Source organism: Triturus cristatus, chromosome 10, assembly GCF_964204655.1.
Source record: "Triturus cristatus chromosome 10, aTriCri1.1, whole genome shotgun sequence".
Taxonomy (NCBI): Eukaryota; Metazoa; Chordata; class Amphibia; order Caudata; family Salamandridae; genus Triturus; species Triturus cristatus.
The window spans coordinates 643,099,018-643,120,042 of NC_140593.1; the positions used below are offsets into that span (position 1 = coordinate 643,099,018).

The window sequence follows — 21,025 nt, forward strand, 5'->3', positions numbered from 1 at the left end:
ATCCCCCCGTCGTACCATGGGAGCGTCAACTTCGCCAGGGCAATACGCGGCCTCCCGTCCCAGAACAGGCGGCGCTGTAGACTCTCCACCTCACGAAAGTAGCGCGCCGGGACTAAATCCATAGTGTTCTGGAGAGCGTACAGGAAGCGTGGCAACGACACCATCTTAAACAATGCCGCCCGGCCGAGCGGCGAAAGCGGCAGGCGCCGCCAGCGCGCGACGTCCTTCTTCAAGCGCTGGAGGGGGGGAAGCAAATTCCGCTCGTAGCGGGCCTCCGGGTCCAGAGTGATATAAACACCCAGGTACCGAAACCCCTGAGAGGCAATCTGGATCGGGCAGCCCCGCGGGAGGACGGGAGCCTCCCCGGAAAGCACATACACACATGATTTAGCCCAGTTGATGACAAGGCCTGAGTTGCGGCCGAATGAGCGCAAAACATCAACCAGGACAATCAGTGATTTACGCGGGGAGGCTAGGTACAAAAGGATATCGTCAGCGTATAGGGACACGCGTTCCTCATACTCGGGGGTCCAACGGAGACCACGGATGGAAGGGTGCCACCGCAGCCACTCCGCCAGGGGTTCCAAGGCCAGCGCGAACAGGAGCGGCGACAAGGGGCAGCCCTGTCGCGTGCCCCGTCCCAGCTCGAATGGGACCGATACTCTTCCATTCACCACCACCTGCGCCAATGGGCCCGAATACAACAATTTGACCCAGCTGATGAACCCCGGGCCAAATCCAAACTTCGCCAGCATCGCCCAGATGTATGGCCACTCGAGCGTGTCAAACGCCATGGTGGCGTCTAAGGACGCCAATATGGCCGGCTCCCGCACAAACGGGACACGCGCGAGCACCCCGTGCAAGCGCCGCAGATTGAGGGCCGTGTTGCGATGGGGAATAAAGCCGGACTGGTCTTGGTGGACCAGATCGCCCACCACGCCGACCAGCCGGTTGGCTAGCACCTTGGCGAGGATTTTGGGCTCCGCATTCAAGAGCGAGATAGGCTGATAGGATGTAACCCGGTCTCGGGGTCTCCCTTCCTTGTGAATCACCACGATTGTAGCCAGACGCTGGTCCGGCGGGAGGGAGCCCAGCGAGTGGTCCGCCAGGAACATCGCGCGGAGGTGGGGTGCCAGTACATCCGGTCGCAGCTTATACAACTCGATAGGGATGCCGTTCGGGCCCATGGCCTTGCCGGATGCGACCGAGCGTATGGCGAGGGCAATTTCGTCGGAGGTAGGAGCGGCATCTAACGACACCCTGTCCTCCACCGAAAGGGACGGCAGCGAGATATCCCTAAGCAGGGCATGGGAATCCTCCTCCGAGCAAGGAGAAACCGGGGAATACACCTCGCGGAAATAATCCGCGAAACAAGAGACAATGTCTTCTGGCTCGGTGACACGCACACCATCCATCCTCTCAATCAGCGGGACCACACGACTCGCTCTCTCCTTTTTATCCAACCATGCAAGCAGTTTACCAGCCTTATCACCCACATCATACAGTCGCCCCTGTTGCTCTCTACAGAGGCCCCTGGCCGCCTCCGTGACGAGGGCCCTGTAGGCCGCCTGCTTAAGTTGTAGCACATGTAGTGCAGCATCCGTCACCCCACCCTCTAGAGCACCCTCCAATTCAGCGATTTCGGCCTCCACCCGGGTCACCTCCTCCTGCTCGCGCCTCCGGGCATGGGAGATAAAGGAGAGGGCTTCCCCTCTAAGAACTGTCTTGAAGGCTTCCCACAGGGAGATAGCCGAAGGGACGGACCCCACATTCTCATCGAAATACCGCTGCAAGGGCCCTTGCATTGTTATACCGGTGTGAGTCCCAAAGAATTACAGGCGAAAGGATTACGTGGCACATTGTAACTGCTCACACCAGCTGAAGGCCAAAAATATGAAGGGAATAAGCTCTTCTTGTGCATTCCATTTTGAGGTGATATGATGGGGGTGTGGCCTAATGGGCAGAGCTGCTCACTTCACAACTGGGCATCTAAGTTCGAACCCAGGTGTCATCTCAACATCCAATTAATGCACTGCTTGCTTCTGCTCATGGTATGAGTGTCTCCTTCATTCACTGATCTTTACATTTCACTTCATTATTCGGTGTAAAAACGTGCCAAGCCAATAGCAGCTCTATTTTTGTGTTTTATTTGTATTTATTGGAAAATACAGTACATCTTGATTAGATTTGCAAATAATCAAATTGCTCTGTAATCCCAGCGCGCATACATGAATTCACGTCATTTCTGTTGCTACGTTCCAAACTTCAAAATAAACAGCTTTGGCCGTTAACCAGCATACATGTTCATTATTTTGACCAAGCCTTATGAATGCCTGCCTTGGAACGGGCATAGAGACCACTTTTTAAATTTGGATTTAAATATAGTTCAAATAATTTCACCCCAACCCTAACGCTATTTTAGAAGCTGCAGCTTATATGTTACAGCTTTGAAAATTACTATTTTCTACCTAGCTCAACCATCTGGCTAAGGGCACAATTTGTATTAACCATTTCACTCTCATAAGTGGCAGCTTCGTTTCTTGCTTATCTGGCTTATGCATCAGCATGTTACAATTTCTAATGATGTTACCTTGTTGACAACTGGGACTCTGTGAGCATGTCATGATGCATTTTTAGGTCTCGCCTACGCAGCACGTATGCGTTGCATAGGAGGGGACCTTTTGGAATCGATCAGCATTTTGGCCAAAAACGTGCACGTTTTGCATTGCTTTCTATTGCCACGCATGCACGTTTGGCGTTTACCTTGCGGGAGCGAGCAGCGGCGCCATGTGTTAGCAATTATCGCGCTCGCTTCCGCAAGGTAAAAGCTGCGTGTCCCTGCTCTCGGCCGCACTCCCCCCACCCCTCCCACTTGTTTATTATTGTAGGCGGCCACTCCCCTTCCTGTATGCGACGCTCGCATGAGCCGTTGTCTTTAAACGCTTGTTATTCTACTTTCTGCAGCAGCCCGTCACTTGTTTATTTAAGCAGCAGCCTGCATGGGGGCTGGGGTCTAAGCGGCCTTACTTTCACTGGTAATGGGCTGCCTTCCGTGACGCGAGCGGGTATTTAGAAATGGGCCCCTGTTCGTAAGCTCCGCTCTCCGCTGCTGGCGCAAATGTTTTTGTCCCACTCGGAGCTCCACCTTTACAGGATCACAAGAAATTCTTAATGTGATTGTTTCTTCTATATAGTGACACAAAGTACTCCGTAATATTCTCAATACCTTTAAAGAAAGATTCGCTGATTAATGCAAAAACGTTGTTGATCCTTCGTGCTCTCCAAACAAAATCATTCTCTAATGGCGTTAGCAAGGCTGGCTCTACTGGTGCTCAGTTGGTCTAATGAAAAACACTTGTGCAACAGTGAGGTTAGCAGAGAGGCCCCACCTAAACGTCAGTTCACACTTATGCTTAGCTTTACTTCGATTTTGACACTTTGGTTCTTTGTTTGGCCACGCTTCTCTAAGAAGTCTGTGCTTTGCCGAACACTCATTGCCGTTTGATAAATGAACCTATTTGTCTGTTTCACTGTTTGAATATTAAAGAAGATCCTTTGATGGAGAAGGAAAAACTGCCTGCATGTAATCATTTATATTTACTTTGAATTCATAAGCAGCCCATCTGCCCAATTGTTAAACCAGTGTCCAAATTCCCCTCTAGTGAGACTTTGAACATGCTTAAATGAGCTGTAGTCTCTGCCTCTTCCTCACTTAAGAGACTGATGAAGGCAAAGAGCTACACAGTTCTTTACCACCGTACAGACGACCTTGATGCTGTGTCTCTGGCTTTTCCTGCATTGGAATGCATGTTTCAGCACTTAGACCTGCTCAATGATTCACTTGGGCAGCCACCAGATACTGCCAGGTAGTCAAGGCTTCACCTCTGACTCCATTGGGCAACCATCACAGGTAAAGGTAGCTTAGAATGAATATTCCAGTTTATCACATGGCTATCAGGTCGTTGCCATTTAGAAACTGCAGTACATTTGATGGAGTCCTCTCTCTTCCTCCAGTCATCACTCCCGTGGCTCAGGCATGGAATCAAAAATACTGTCAGCAATTGCTTTCTGTACAAGCGAAGATGAGCAAATGAGCTCCATGTTAGTTCCATGATAGGATATGCACAGGATTTTGCCTGGGGCCGTTTGGAACCCTGTATTTTCCAACACTGATATGTAACTTTACAGTGACTTCAGAGCGCTGAGGTCAATGGTATGGGAGTTGGTTCTGAGCTGTGCTAATCCTGTTTGGTTTCAGGTCTTTAGCTTGGATGTAGAAAACTCACTACATTTGGGTTTGGCGAGGTAGACAACTTGCATGTGAAAACAAGCATTGGCATAGCCAATAGGTCTCACCTTTGAACTTTATAAGCATTTATTTATGCAGCACACTATCCTTGGTGCAACATCAACTGTTGCATGGCTAAACACTTATAATGTCCCAAATGCGAGACCTATTGGCTATGCCAATGCTTGGTTATTCTTAAGCACCACATTGCTTTCAGTATTACAAACACTGGCACCTATAGCATTGTGTTTCCATGGGCTTTATATAATGTATGTGCTGGTTGGTTTGTTTGCTGCACACTATGTTCCGCTTTCTTGGGCTTCAGAAGATACCATTCCACATACAATTGAGTGTGTTACGCACGTTTTACCAGCACTTGCAAAGCCATGCATATTTCACATCCCCAGCCCAACTGTCCGTTCACTAGTAGTAGATTTTTATAGTTTACTGACAGAAGTACTATTCCGCTTACAATTCACTAATTTTGACTCGCTTCACCCGCCCTTGCTAAGCGCTGCATGTTGTATTTCCCCAGCCCTAGTAGCCATTCAAAAGAAGACGCTTTATGTTTTACTCCCCCACATCCAATGACTGTTGAAAAGCAGTGTATTTTTTTATAGATACCACTGCTTTGTAAATGCTGCTTCATCCCCAGGCCTGAATGGCCTCATCCTCAATCATACTATCCTTTTACAAGCAGTAGTATATTATGTATCACTGCTTTATAAGTGCCTGTTTCTTTTCTATCCTTGCATGCCATATTTTTTTCGAAAAGCAATTTTATATAACATGCACTTAGACACAACATATTGCAGCGCTTTACAGATTCAGCAGTTACATTAAACAAAGACACATTTAGTTATAGTTATAATGGGGAGATTAAGTGATTTGCCCACCGAATGTCAAGATAAACTACCTAGCTCTCTCTATCTTCCTTTCTATCTATTCTGTGGTGCTCTCACAACTATCAATTCACCATTACACATAATTACACTACACAAATACACTACGCACACCACACAATTCCACTCCACACTATTCTATGACTAACAATTCCAATACAACCCACATAATTCCACTCATTAACACATACATCCACTATACTCCAAACCAAAACACAAAGGTAAAAAACATTCTCCTTTACAACGCCAATAACTCTAACTCAAAAATGCGAGGCAGATTGCATTGCAAATCCTTATTCAAAGTAGAAATGGAGATTATATTATCAAGGGAGTAATTAATCTACCTACTCACTGTGACATTAACTACCTGAAGATCATTCCATAACGCCGGTCTGGTATTAGCAAGCGTTGATACCCGGGTTTCTGTCCTGGGTTTTGACCGTATACGGACTTGGCTCGTAGGGTGTTTTGCATCTAACGGTAAAACGGGACTCTCAAGAATTATTGAGATAAAGGCATGATCGGTTCAGACCATTGGGCAAAGACACTTGATTTTGAGATTAGGCTCTTTGCTGAAAACTTGGTCTATGAGATTGCTGTCTGGGCCCTTCCATCCTTTGTCTGAGAACGATCTAATCTAGGTCCTGTATAATGTTTGAGACCAGGGGATTATTAGTTTCTTCAAAGTGAATACAGAAGTCTCCTAACAAAGTAAAATGAGTGTTTTCTGTGGCATGTCTGGCCACTTTCTCTGGTAGTGCTTCCGCGAACCCTGGCCATGGACCAGGCGGGTCTATATATTAAGATTCCCGAGAAGGGGAAGGCGTGGGAAAAGTTAATGGTAGAGCCCAGATTTTCACACTCCGGTATATTGAGGTGGCTGTACACACATTTTTAAGCCTCCTTTAAAGTAATGTCCATACATCCACCATTTTTATGTAACTATCTTTTATACAGATATAATATCCAGGGGGAAGCGCCTGATTATTATCGGTTGTAGAGCAGTCATGGAGTACGGTCTCCGTAAGAAACAGTGCATCAAACTGTTCATCCTTTATTACAGTGAGAACCTTGTATATATGACATGGAAGGGATCTTAAGTTTATGAGACCAATATGAAACTTTTAAATTAATATTCTTAACTTTCTTTATGCTTGTCAAAGAAAAGTTAGTGTGAGCATTGATGTTTCACTTTTAAAGACCTAAAGCTGGACATACTGGGGAAAGAGACTTAGGCCTAAGGGAGACTAGAAAGTCGTCAGAGTATCTCACCTTTATTGGGACAGTTAGGCCAGGTGTCCTAGCCTCTGATCCCATTCGGGCACGGACATTATTGTTGCGTATAAAGTGCCCAGGTGCAACAAAAGGCCACTAAATGAAAGTCATCCACTGTTATAGGAGGCACAAACTTAAATCCAACAATATCTGCATACACAGAGGCTTTAGTTTTACATCTGGAATCTAAACAGACTGACTACAGTAAAACTATAACAATCAAAATCCTAAACTATTGTAAACTATTACAAAAATGTATTGACCGACAAAACAAATCAGGTTTGAATTAGCACAAAGAATTACCAGCAAACTTAATTTCTCAAAATATCTGTAAAGCTTGATGCCAAATAAGCAAACTAATGACAACCATAACTTATGAATATAAGATAGGTAACAAATCAGGGTCGTGCTACAGTGCAAAAAAAATAACCACTTACCGGAATTCTTTCCCATCGCTGTATCGTCTGGAGACTGTTGCACGCTGGGGGGTAGTCTCAAGGAGTAGCTTCTGAGTGAGCCTGCTGGCAGGGGCAGTATCAACTTCAGCTTCTTCATCTAAACCCTTATCATAATTCCACTCTTCATCTTCATTGAGAGTTGGTAGATATCCGTGGGCACCTTTCCCTGTCCCAGATCCAGAGCTATGATCACTGTAAACTTTGGGGCTTTCCCCACCTGTCCTTGTATACTCCAAATAAATATCAGACTTCAAAAAAACAGGATAGGTGTTCTCTTCCATCATCGACTGGATTTCCGTCTGTGCCTGGTCAAACATAGCTGCATCAATTTGCTGGCGCATAACGCAATCCTTAATAAAACTTTTTGTGGCTGGTTTGATTTGCCGTGACACAATGCCATTACTGTCAAGAATGTACTTCTTGTAGATAGCCTTTGAAAGTTTTAGCCGCTTTTCCTCATTGGACCCTCCTGGCCCCTGTTTTCTGAAACCACTGCAGGCAAACCAAAAGTCCAGTAGATCTGCACATTCTTCCTGCTTGAGGAAGGTCCTGAACAGATTAGTTCCATCCTGGTCATCTAACAGTGAATGAAGTGATTCAGCCCATTTCAAATATGGTGGAGTGGGGGAGGCACTTCCCTCTGGTTCATACCCAAGATCCAAGTCTGACCTCCTGGGTGTAGCCGTCGATGTCTCGCTCTTCAGGCACTCACTTTTTCCAGAATAACAACTGTGGTTTTGAGGTCTTGGGTCATTCAGAATAAGCTCCCCTTCTTCCCCAGGAACTGGTGGCCTTGGCGCATCTTCGGTGAAGCCTCCCCCAAGGTCCAAGAGGAAACCGGAACCCTGTACACTCATTTTTACTGTGTTTGCTTGACTGGTGAAAATGGTGGAATAGGTTTAACATCAGTAGACCAAAATCCAGCAGGCATACACACTCTGATTTCTCCTGTAAAGGTAAGACAGAAAAATTACGACCACAGTATGGGACTCTTCTATGTTCATCAAAGTGCTCATCACCTCAAGAGAACTCCTGTCAGTAGATTTAAACATGGACTAAGTACCAAAAGAGGTGGCTTGAATGCACCAATTATAGCTGCATGACAACTATTAATTTAAGAATGCTTATTGCAAATATTATTACAGGGCACCTTACAGCGGACAGGTTTTTACTCTGATTTTCACTATTCATTAACTTTTTATCAGCATAAGGTACCCATGACCCACTTGCATGTTTGTGTTCCCCCACATGCTGGGAACCCAGAATATGTGATTTCCCCTGGGAGGGCCAGAGACGATAGGTAAAAAGTGTTTTTTTATATGAAACATGGGGAAAAGTTGCTGGTCAAGACAGTGTGGATTATTACTAAAACCAGTATCATCAAAATGTTTGTTGGGTTAAGAACTTCCTTTTTGCCAGCTTTCGGAAACCGGTACGGGTAATAAAATATCCTTTTTTCCACCACACTTTGTTTAGTTTTCTAAGTGGTAGCTAATATTGCTGTGGTTTTAACCAATTAATGGGGGCAAGAGGTGTGAAATCCAAGGCTGAACCCAGAAAGCTATACAATTCTAAAAACGAGACAAACATTTGATTCCTGCAAAGGCTCACTCAGGGTTTTCCCAAAGCTAACTGCTTAACTTAAAACAACTGTGAAAGTAGAGGCACAAGAAACCCTGGTTTTGCAGCTGGTGTTGGGGTGGGACTTTTTCCCCAGCACAAACTTCACCGGCCAGGAGGAGGAGGTTGCCACATGTCAGTGCTACAAAAGAGCCCTCAATACCCCGCAGTGCGCGACACAAAAAACAATTGTTTTGCGGCCAGTGTTGGGGAGGGACCTCGTACCCAGCACACACTTCACCCACCAGGAGGAGGAGTTACAGTACGTCAGAACTACAAAAGCGCCTTCAATACCCCGTGGCGCTGAACACAAGAAACCCATTTTATGGTCAGTACTGGGGTGGGACTTCGTCCCCCAGCACATACTTCACCCGCCAGGAGGAGGGAGTTGCCGCACATCAGCGTCAGTGCTACAAAACCACCTTCAATACCCCGTGGTGCTGGATGTGCCCGGGCAAAGACAGGGACAAGAGCGGGCCCAACCGCGCCTGTCCCCAGCCAGATGAGGCTAGGCTGGCCCACCCCATTTGGTTCTTTTAAGGGAGTTTTCAGTTTAAGGTACGATTTTTTCTACTAACACCACTGTGTGTGTTTGTCCAGCTGTACGCATAAATATAGGAAGAAAAAGCTTACCCATCAGCACAAGTCAGGTAGTTAATGAACTTTTTCTTCACCCCTAATTACATCATATGTATCCTCTGCCATGGGGCAATTTCCACGGAGCTACAGCTAGTAGAAACCCATATAGACAGTTTGAACGTTGATTAAAGATCCCACAGCCCACCCGGGAAACCTCCAGAAGGGCTCTAAAAATGAATTACCAATTGAGGGCAATGTCACCCACTCAAGTGAACTCCTAAATAGCCAGCATTCAACTACCTTTGTTCAAATTACAAACCCTTGTATAATGCATGATTTTAATGAGAACATTTCCATTGCTTGTTTAAGCAGTCCCTCCTCGAAGAAAAAGTTCACATTTTGTTTCATAATTAAAGCAATTTTGGGGGGGGATTTGCTCTGGGTCAGCTTGCGGTTAGGCATCACAAAAAAGAGCCTATTCCCTGACTGTACCCCCACTCTCGAATCCAGCCTCAACTCAAAGTGACCCTTTCTTGCCTAGCCCTAGCTCCTCAAGGTGTATTAATAAATCCGCGAAATACCGACATTTTGGTCCAGGTTCTAAGCACTTTAGGTCATCACCAGCCTCCTGATAACATAAGACATGAATCTACTAACAGTGGGTGACTGCCCCACCTCCAATTACCACCTGAATGCACACCTTACGTTATAATTTTTCCAGGTGTCCTCCCCATGGCCAAGGATTCCTATGAAGATTGCGGGGCTTAAAATATAAAGTTGGCCACTGGTGTAAAAGCAAATCAGGTTTGCCTATGGACCTGGTGGATGAGATTCTCATGGTGCGGAGGGTAGGATGGCTTGGCTACACTCCTAAAACCTCAAAGGGGAATTGTGTGGAAGTGAACTTCAGACATCCTTGGCTGGTGAGTGCATTACTACACTGCTTAGATTATCTAGCCAATGAACAGGAAAAGATACGTGCATTACATCTGGGATATTTCTACTGCCCACCACTTCGAACTGCCTTCAACAGTAGGAAAAGTAGGCAAAGTCCCTTATTGGCTTATCTCACTACTGACTCACACATTCATGAAAATCGCTTTGCCCCTTTTTTTCCATCTTTTAGATATCGTTTGACTGGCACTTTCGATAGACTCGCTATCAGCATTGCCACCAGTCACATCTACTGACAAACCTGCTAGTCTAGTGGGAGAAGAAACAATTATTAGTAACATACAATGTGAAATGCATAGGCCAGGTGGCCTACATCTCCTTTCTTGGAACATAGCGGACATTCACAAAAAACTGGACAATGCGGACTGGCTAGAAATTGTTAACTCTTATGGTGTGGTATGCTGCCAAGAAGCAAGGGCTCTCGAAAAGTCTTACATCAATAGTTTGAAATAATTTTGTGTTGCAGCCTCACCTTCGGGTCGACCACAGAGAGGTTTAGGAACGTTTATTTCCTTAAACAGATTGACAGTGGGATAACTTAACACACTTCTTGCATAATACCTATGGTGATGCACTAAACCAGATTATTTCCAATTCTTGCATAATACCTATGGTGATGCACTAAACCAGATTATTTCCAAGTTTGATTTACTGTTTAATTCAGATACTTTTAATGATGGTGTGGTGTATTGCCCCAACCTTCACAGGAAAATGTAGTGGGTCCACCCTATATTTTATTTTGTTTTCTACATACTTGGCTCCGTTTGTATTGGAATCAAATATTTTATTATCTAGTAGCAGCGATCACAATACAGTTTCATTTTGGTTAAACTGTTCTGTCACCAAGACCCCTAAACCGGTTTGTTCTTCTAAATAGCACTGCAACGCAAAAAAGGAGATAGGCATTAAATGGGAGAATTTGGTTCAAAGTAAATTTTTGGAGGAACTAATTATCAAAATGAAAGAAAAGGTGATGTGATGTGTATCTCATGAAGCCAACCCACAGGAAATTCTAGAGAACTTCGACAATCTTTGTAAAGTGGTGACCAACATAATGATCTCCAAGAAAACCCATACTGAACCTATAACCTTCAGATGGTTGAATAGTGCCTGTTCTATTGCCTCTAGCAATTTTAAATTGGTAACTAAGACTTTACCTCGCAATATTGAGGCTATCAGGCGAGCTAGGCAAATTTATAAAGAGACCTTGGAGCTGAGGAAAAGAGAAATAAGAGAGAAGGCATGGGACGATTTACAAACAGCCAAAGGAACTTTGAGTATAAGGTTTTTTTCGGAAACCATCAATCGACCTTTCTTCTCTGAAGAGAAGCATCCCAAGATAGAATGTTATATTCCTTCAGAAGATTGGATATCCCACTTTTCAAGGACCTTTGACCAAAAGGCTTGTAATTCACTTTCCCCAGTTGTACCTCATTTTGCTCCAGAAGGTGCATATTTTCTTGTTAATTTTATTGATGTAAGTGATGTTCTACTGACCATCATAAAGAGCATTGCAGGTAAAGCACCCGGCCCAGACAGTGTTCCTATAGACGTTTTCAGACATAATACAACATCCTGGGCCCCTCTACTCACAAATGTGTTTCGCGCTGCAATTAGAGCCGAAATCTGAAGCTCCTAGAAGAGATACACTATTGTTCCCATTTTCAAAAGGGGTGATAGAAAGCAACCTGCATGCTATCGCCTGATCTCCCTCTTAAGATTCCTCTGTTAAGATCCTAGGGAGGGTCATCCTCCAAAACTTGAAAGATTGGACGAAGGAAAGAGGGTTCCTTTCAGAAGTACAATACAGCTTTCGCCCAGGTATGTCCACAGTCGAACAGTCCCTGAACCTGAAGAGAGACTTCAAGAATGTTATCCAGCCATGCAGAAGTTCTTCACGTGTAATCTTGATATATGATTATTATCCTGGAAAATGCAAATGGGCAGAGATAACCAAATTATATGTCAAATTGTAATTGATGCATGTGCCACAGATTTATTAAAGAATGTTTTTTGAAATCATAAAAAATGTACTTGTATAAAATTAAATTAATTTAGAAATGGTCTTGATTGCCAACTTGCTTTACTTCTCATTTAAATTCACAGAAATTAAATATCAATACCATAGGTGAACTGTCCAACATGGAGTGGGCCTTTCAAATATTTAAAAAAAACATTTTTTGCAAAGCTCTGATTTACCGAAGACATTGAGAACTCTTTGTCTGCAAGGAAGGTGAAGTGATATTGATGTTTGGTTATGTTGGCAATTTCACTTTAAAAACATTAGTTATGGTTACAAATGAAAACTGGAGAATAAGGCACACTGAAAGTCTTCAGTTATGACTTGGGAAGCAGTCCATAATTCACACAACAGCCATGGAAACCGTAGTTTACAAATCAAACACAATCCACATTGCCTCCTCTAATGAGATAGATGCAATTACAAATGGAAAATAATGTTACAGGTGACATTACAGAACACAGTAGCATTAACACTCTAAGACCTCCACGATTATAATATTGATAGATTTGAACATATATTATTTAAGAATATTGTACATTTAGACGTTTTTACGTATTGGTATCCATGTTATGACATCATATACAAAAGAATTAGTATGCGAGTTAAGGTATGGCTGAAAGAGCTATCAGTAACTGGTAATTTCATCATTCATTCTGATTTAGATTATTCTTCACTTAATCCACATTTACAAATCGGTGCTGGTTTTGATTTGTACAGGCTGGTATTCCTAATCCCATTTAAACGAGCAACGGATTCTAACCTTCTAGCATTTTCTATGTTTCCACCAATCAATTTTTTTCAACATCACCCCCACTGGAAAAAAAAGAATTCATACATTGCTATGCGCTTTTTCTAAGTGTCTGCTACTGAGTAGTTTCTCTTTCTATTTGTTACTACATAACAGACTGCCCACACGAAATAAAGACCATTTAAGAACATGGATTACAAACATACATCTACATGTTATCTTAGTTCTAATTATTCTTTTCATTCCATTTTTAAAGTAATTATTCTGTCTGAGGCAATAGTTGCCCCTAGAATAGACTACATTTTCAAACACTATTCTGATTTCTCCACCACTTGTTTTTTCTGTTGTTTTAAAAGAACTATGTACTGATTTGTCTCTCAAACTCTTAGCTGTTCTGGCTTCTGTTAGGGAATCTCCTACTGTTTTAGTGATAGCTGGATGATTTTTTTTTCCAATTGTCTCTCATAATCTACATTAGGGGTGCTTCCTTTGAATACATTGTGATCATTCTAATGTTGGAATCCTCCTTAGTTCTTCCTTTTTTTCCTTTCTTTTTTGGTCATCAACAATGCTCTTCTCTATTGTTTTTTGGAACTTTAATCCATCCTCTTTTGCCAATATTTGTGGGGTATCGCGTTGCTAGAATGTACTCTTTGTACCTTCAATCTCATAAATGTTGCTTCTTTAGAGCAATTTATTTTTATTCTAAAGAAAAATCATAATTTGGTGTGGTCTAAAGTGACTTTCTTTGAAGGAAGCTTTCAGCAGGCAAAATACTATTTGTTGTGGTCTATTTTCACTGTGATGACATGTAGATCTGTACATCCTTCACAAACATTTCTGAGTCCCAAAAAAATATTGTTGATTGACTTATCAGATCAGTGATTTTTAGATTTAATTCATTACTATGTTATGTCTGAAATTAGTAATCACTTTTTATGCGTACCATCCCAAAGATCAATAAGTCTCATGTGGTCTATGTATTACGTTGCTCATGTGAGAAGTTATATTTAGGCAGTACAGTGTTTAATGTAAAAAACTAATTATTGAACTTCGTAGGGCTTTAAAACACAATTTATAAAGTAAATCAAGCAAATCAAGATTCTACATATACTGCAGGATCACAACAATAAATGTGATCTCGTATTTTTTTGTCATACACACTGAGGGTGAACCTAAAGGGGTTGCAGACCTTCAATTGAGACAAGTTGAATCACACTACATTACAGACCTTGATACACTGCACCTGCATTAATGCCTATAGGATTCATTTTCATAACTGATTACTTATGCTAGAGGGTCTACTCCATGTTGTAATGTCTGTGTATGAAGTTTTAATAGGATTGTAAAATATTTGTTTTATTCTTTCAGGTCACATTGGTGTTGGAATTTCACGAGCAGCAAAAAAAGACAAGCATGTAGGGACTTAGTTTAGTAAGGCATGCATTGTATTATGTATGTCTCCTGTCGACTATTTGTTACACTTAAAGGAGTTCCAATGTAATATAAAATCTCTATGTTAATGAGGTGACAGTTGATAATTTACAGTTTAGATTATCATTGAACACTTGGTTGATCAAATAAGAGTGTGACTGTTAGAGATATCTGTGAAACTTAAGTACATTTCAGACCACTGAAAATAATCTTGTTTCTTACCCTATTGCTGTTTGACATATTGGGATGACAGTTATCAAATAAGGCAGACTGTTCTGTTTAGTTTTTATTAACATGATTGTAAGAGAAGCTGCTCCGGCTAGATTTTAATCTTGCTTTCTCACATTTTTAAAACGGACCACTTTGTTAATTATTGATATTGGCATTTTTTAAAGCTGAGGTTGGAGGGAACTGTGGCTATTGTTCATGCTTCGGGGAAATTGAAATCGGCTCTTGCTCCTCCTGATTGGACATCAGGGAACCACTCAGGAGGCAAGCCTGTCTGCCCCCGTCCACGGCCGCCAGGGAACAGTTATAATGCCCATGTTATTTCAGACTCATCAGATATACTCAAAAAGACTAATGCTGCAAGTTCTCAATGAGTCCCTCCCAAAAAACTCTAACCAAAGTGCAAATGCTTGACATTCTTAGGGACAAGTTTTGAATGTTACATTTAGATACATCACCCCAACCTACAAAAAGCAATCAACAAATCCGACTCCTACTTAAGTTAAAGAAGATAAATTTAGTGTCATATACCTGAACACTAGATCTATGGTTAAACATCAGGCCGAAATTAGTCATTTACCTGAGGGAGAATCTCCTGATATTCTTCTGTTAACAGATGAATCCTTCCCCGATATCTTGGCGGCTATACCAGCGGGTTATTGCCTTTTTCAATCCAATAGGTCCGAAGGTAAAATTAGGGAGGAGGGGGGTGTCTGCAAAAAATTAAAAAGCAGCTCAGGTTTTCTAGCCTCTCACCGTTTATCATTCCCTCTACTGACTGTCTTTTGATTAAGTTAGAATCCCCTACGACACCTTTCATTTGTGCTGTAGTGTATAGACCATCGGGCTATATATGAGACTCTTTCCTCAATTACTTGCAAAATCCCTGTTCCCATTAGTCATCGAACACACAAAAATTATGTTACTAGGGGACTTGAATTACTGGGCTAATGAAGAAGCGGGAGGGACTCTATCAGAAGAACTGAGCGATCTGCTAAGCAATCTAAATCTAGAACAGCATATATTTCTTCCAACACACGAGAATGGCCATACATTAGATCAGTTGCTAACATTATAATTTCATCATGCGCATGGTCAGACCATCATTTCATCTAGTTTTCCTTATCTAGCTTGACTCCTCTGATATCTCCTCCATAATCCAAACTGCTCTGCAGAAATTGGTCTAGAGCACATTTGGATTCCTTTCTGGAATCTTTAACCTCCACCCTTCCTTCCTCCCAGGATGACACACATAGCCAAGCGGAGAATATCTCCAACAGTCTAACTGCAGCTAGCAATGCTTATGCCCCTACCCAAAAATAAAGCAAGTTCTTCACCATGACGCCGCCAAATGGTTTTCAGAAGATCTGAAATCAGTCAAATCTATTCTTCGCCGTGCTGAAAGAAAATGGTGAGCAAATTACTTAAGAGGGTCAGACATTTATTCTGTCACTTCTTAAAGAATATAAGAGACTAAATAAGCAAGCCAAGATAACTTTTTCCTCAACAATAACCCTGGCTTCTTCAAACAACTTTTCAACACCTGAACTGTCTAATCCTGATAGGGTGATCCTTTCCATTCAACCATCACAAAGCTATGTGACATGCTCAATACTTTATTCGTAGAGACCATGTCATGAGTGAAGCAATATGTGAGGTCATAAGCAGTGCATCGTGGGGGCGCGAGTTATAGTTAGCTCAGCTAACTAGAACTGATGAATTTCTCTGGTTTTGTACGAGTAAAATGTCAGCCTAACCATAACGTCCCTGTAACTTTGTTTTTTTCAGTACATTTTAAAGTTTTTTTTAAATTCTACTTCCTAACTATAACGTCCCTGTAACCTTTGTTTTTTTCAGTGAATTTCTAAGGTTTTCCCCATTGCAACATGTTTTAGAAATTTTTATACAAGAACATAATCGCATTTCAGTTACAGGGTTAGCATAGGTTGTACCAAGTGCAGCTTGTACAACAGTATCTCAAGACGTTCTGTCGCATTTGTTCAGCTAACCCCACCTGACGGTAGTTATAGAAAAAGAGAAAGGGACAGGTAGAGAAAGACATAGGAACAAGGGGGAAAAGAAGAGATAGGAGTCAGGCAAGGAGAGTTACATTTCTTATCAGTTACATATGACATTCTATGGGGATGTTGGAACCCCTGCAGGCTGGTATTGGTGGGGCTCCCCCTTGCGGCCGGCCCGGGAAGGCGACATTGGTTGAGATCAGTTAAGTACGATTGTCTGGGTGGGGCGTTCATAGGGGGTACCAGGTTGCGAACCGCCGGTACCTTGTTTCACGGAGTTTCATAAGAGTCTAGGTACATGTCAAGAGATTTCCACGTCTTTCTGGAAGCCGGTTTCCACGGTGAGTTCTGCAGTGCAATGTTGTCCGCTCCTCTGAGATGGATGATCCAGTTGAGCCAGCCTTTGTAAGAAGTTTTACTTGTGTCTTTCCAATTGGCGAGGACCATTTTCACTGCTGCGGTCAGTAGTAGGTCTAGTAGGTCTTTATCGGGTTCAGATGTCAAGTCTGTGCTCATAAATGCCATTGTAAGGGTGGAAAATTCTTTTGTTAGTGTACATTCAAACAAACCATTTATAAACCCAAAGATTTTCTCCCAGAATGATTTGAGTGTTGGGCAGTGAAGGATAAGGTGTGCCAAATCCCCGGTTTCCCCGTTACAGTTTCCGCATAACGCATCATCCCTGAGGCCTAATGAGGATAAACGTGCCGGGGTCCAGAAAACCTTGAGTAACAGCCAAAATTTTGTTCGTGAGATCTTATTACCCGAGGCCGAGCTCCATAGTGTGGCCCATTCTTGTTCGTTATGTGTGGCGTTCGTTTGTTTATCTCAATAGGCAATCGTCTTAGCATTAACCTTGGAGGATTTTGGGCGGAGGAGTTTGTAGAGCTGTGAGACCTGGTGTCCCCCCTTATTAATGTTCGACACAAACCGGGAGATTGAAGGTTGAGAGGCGGATAATTTGGTTCATGACAGGGCCGTTCTAATTTTTAAAAAATTATAGAATTCAGTGTCATCTAGGTTGTATCTTGACTTGAGGTCTGTGAACATGATAGGGTATTTTTCATTTTCTAGTTGGTAAGGGTGGTGGATACCTTTCTCAATCCATAAATCGATGGCTAGGCTTTTCCCTTTATACAGAATCTTACTATTGGCCCATAGTGACTCCATTTTCCAACCTTTGATGCTATTCTCCAGCTTCTTATCTACCTTTAGTATCTATTTGCTGTTAATAGCGCCAGGGGGCTTAGGTTATTCAGGATGGCCCTCTCTACCTGTAGCCATACCGGTGTATAGTCGGTTGGCTGTGCTATCCAGTTTGAGCATTGTTTTGCCAGAAAGGCTAGCTGGAATATTCTGAAGTCTGCCAAATATACCCCTCCTTGACTCTTATCCAGTCTTAATTTTTTGATAGTTATCCGTGCCTTCTTCTCTCGCCAAAGGAATTTAGAGATAATGATGTCAACTTTGCGGTGGAAATCATCTGTGAGGAGGAGCGGGAGCATACTGATCAGATAGTTAATCATTGGGGTGATCATCATTTTATTAGTTTTGATTCTGCCCCACCACGTCATGAATTTTGGAGTCCAGGAGTTTCTTAATCTTTTCTAGTAGTAGCTTCTCATTCTGATGTAGTGTGTCCATTAAGTCGCTACCAACATTTATACCTAGGTATTTGATATAACCTATTTGCCAGGCTAAGCCTGACCACAGCCCCCCCCCCACCCCCCAGGGTGTCTCTCGTGCAATGAATATTAAGTGGTTTGCATTCTGACTGGTCTCTGTTTAATTTGTACCCTGAGAACCCGGAATATTTTGCTATCGTGTCCATCAGGCCTCAATTGACTCCTTTGTTTGTTAAGTTACTATTAGTATGTCATCTGCATAGGCTGCTAATTTTACTTCAACGCCATTGATATTGATCCCTTATGTTCGTATTTAATTTGATATCTTGGATGAAGGGTTCTGGTGCAAGTAAGAATAATGAAGGGGATAGAGGGCAACCCTGTCTAGTGCCTTGTTGCAGTGTAAAAGGTTCAGAGAGAGACCCATTAATGTCGATGCAGGCTGATGGTTCCCCGTACAGAGCCATAACCATCCGAATGTATCCCGCCCCTAAGTTGAACGATTGCATGCAGCGTTCCAGGAAAGCCCAGGAGACTCTATCGAAGGCCTTTTCCACATCTAATGTGATAGCTACTGCCAGTTCAGATTTCATTGCCGCGTGTTCTAGTATGTGGCAGAGAAGTCGGGTGTTGTCATTAGACATTCTAGTGCGTATGAAACCAACCCGGGAGTTGCTAATTAGTTTTGGGAGAAAAAAGTTGAGTCTGACTGCCAGTATCTTAGGATATTTTTGCAGTCCACGTTGATAAGGGATATGGGTCTGTAGTTTTTTGGTGACAGTTGATCTTCCCCTCCTTTGGGATGACTATTATGTTTGCTTCTGACATGGTTTGTGATACTGCCCCCCTAGATGCTGAGTGAATAAAAACTTGTTTCATGGTTGGTTTCAGCTGATCTAAGAAGGTCTTGTAGGAGGCGGCTGTAAACCTGTCCGGCCCAGGGGCCTTATTTTCTTTCAGTGATTTGACTGCCATTTCAATTTCGGTATAGTTCATTTTCTTGCCCTATCCTAAGTGGATTCTTGGAGCTTAGTTGCGGTAATCTAGCCTATCGAGGTATTTTGTACACTCCTCTAGATTAAGGTTCTGTTCGTTTTTACAAAGTTCTTGATAGAACTCTTGAAAGGTCTTTAGGATGTCATTGTGTCTTGTGTGTGTTTGCTTCTTAGAGTCTGTGATGGAGGAGATGGCAAACTGGTTGCATTTGTGTTTGAGGTAAGAGGCAAGGAGTTTCCCTGCTTTATTGGCTTCCCAAAGGTTAAGGGCTTTGTGTTTATTAATCCACAGACCCGCCCTCTCACTCAGTATTTTGTTGTATTTGTACTTATTTTGTGTTCATTTTGCGAGGGTCTTGCTATCATGTAGGTCCCTTGCGTGGGCCATTTCTAAGCTCTTGATCTCCTGCTCAAGTTGTGTTAGTCTCAGGTTTGTACTCTTGTTTATTTTTGACTTTATTTCAATTATTGGGCCTCTGATGGTTGCCTTCAGGGCATCCCAGAGTGTGGTAGCGCTAGTCTCCGAGGAATCATTGTGTTTGAAGTAGTCTGTTATGGCCTCCTCAATCTTTTTTTTATTCGCTGGGTCTGCATATACGTCACTGTTAAAACGCCATCTCCGCGGGACGGCTTCATTGTGACACCCGCTCAGTTTTAGGCTAATACATGAGTGATCTGATACTAGTCTTGGACCTATGTCCTAGTGTTCGATTAGACGTGTGTGAGATCCAGAAATTAGTATATAGTCTATCCTGGTGTAAGATTTGTGAGGGTTGGAGTAGAATGTGTAATCTCTAGTGCCCGGGTGTTGGAGGTGCCATGCATCCTTTAGATTACATTTGGAGCAGATATTCTGGAGTACAGCATGCGAGTTTGTAGGGTGATATTGACAGGTGGATTGTCTGTCCGTTATGTGGTCCAATGGGAGGTTAAAGTCCCCTGCTACCACCATGAGGTCGCTTTGGGGGAAACTATCTAGCGTGCCTGACACCTCAGACCAAAAGGATGGGTCGTCCGCGTTGGGACCGTATATGTTTGCTACGTGGGTTAGCTCCTCCCCCCTTCTTAAATGTGTCACCAGAAGTCTACCTTCGCTATCGTGGGACTGTGAGTCTAGTGTAATGTTGGATCTTTTGGATATCAGTGTCATTACCCCCCCCCCCCCCCCCCCGTTTCTTTTTGTCGGCAGGCGAGCAAGCTATCTGCGAGATCCAGTTACCTCTCACTAGTTTCGCACCCTCCAGGGAAAGTTTGGTCTGCAGTAGTAGGATTATATCACCTTTGGTTTTAGCTATGTAGTCTATAATCTTCCGGCACTTAACAGGGTGGTTAAGACCTTTGACATTGAGGAACACTATGTTAAGGTCGGTTCCCAGGGTGAGTGTGTTATTGCAGGCCATCAATAGGGGTGTAGTGTGGTAGGCGCTTCGGTTCTATGTACACAATTCGCACAATCACTATCTCGGTATTTGGCAAGTTCTAAGGTTTTTGAAATGCTAAATCCCAACTATAACACCCATGTAACCTTTGGGTTGCTTTCAGTGAATTTCTAAAGTTTTTCAAATTCTATTTCCCAACTATAACGTTCATGTAACCTATGATTTTTTTATTGAATTTTTAAGGTTTTGAAATGATATTTTCCATCTAAAATGGCTCTATAAGCTGTATTTTTACAAGCTTGTATTTTCTTCAGTGGATTAATAAGCATTGTTATTTTTCTTTACATTGTTATATTCACAAAGACGTCACAATACACGCAGACACGTCGTGAAAATGGAAAACAATAGCAGACATTCAATGACCACCAACACGTCCAAAAATAATATGTAAAAAAATCCATTCTGAACATTGCCCTACACATATTGCTATATACAT

At 42.7% G+C, this 21,025-nt stretch overlaps 1 protein-coding gene across 4 annotated transcripts in view; it reads right to left on the minus strand.

Moving 5' to 3' along the window:
* The window catches only part of AXIN1 (axin 1), a 263,208-nt gene that overhangs the window by 196,255 nt on the left and 45,928 nt on the right, over nucleotides 1-21,025 (minus strand). Inside the window, exons 2-4 of one of the 4 annotated variants that reach the window (XM_085632196.1) lie at nucleotides 15,823-15,907; nucleotides 15,090-15,222; nucleotides 6,903-7,871 (exon numbers count right to left, since the gene is read on the minus strand). In XM_085632196.1, the coding sequence (XP_085488322.1) occupies nucleotides 6,903-7,780 (878 nt within the window). In that variant the 5' untranslated portion in view covers nucleotides 7,781-7,871; nucleotides 15,090-15,222; nucleotides 15,823-15,907. The remainder of the gene's footprint in view (nucleotides 1-6,902; nucleotides 7,872-15,089; nucleotides 15,223-15,822; nucleotides 15,908-21,025) is intronic. The other 3 variants (XM_085632198.1, XM_085632199.1, XM_085632200.1) reach the window with 3 other exon arrangements.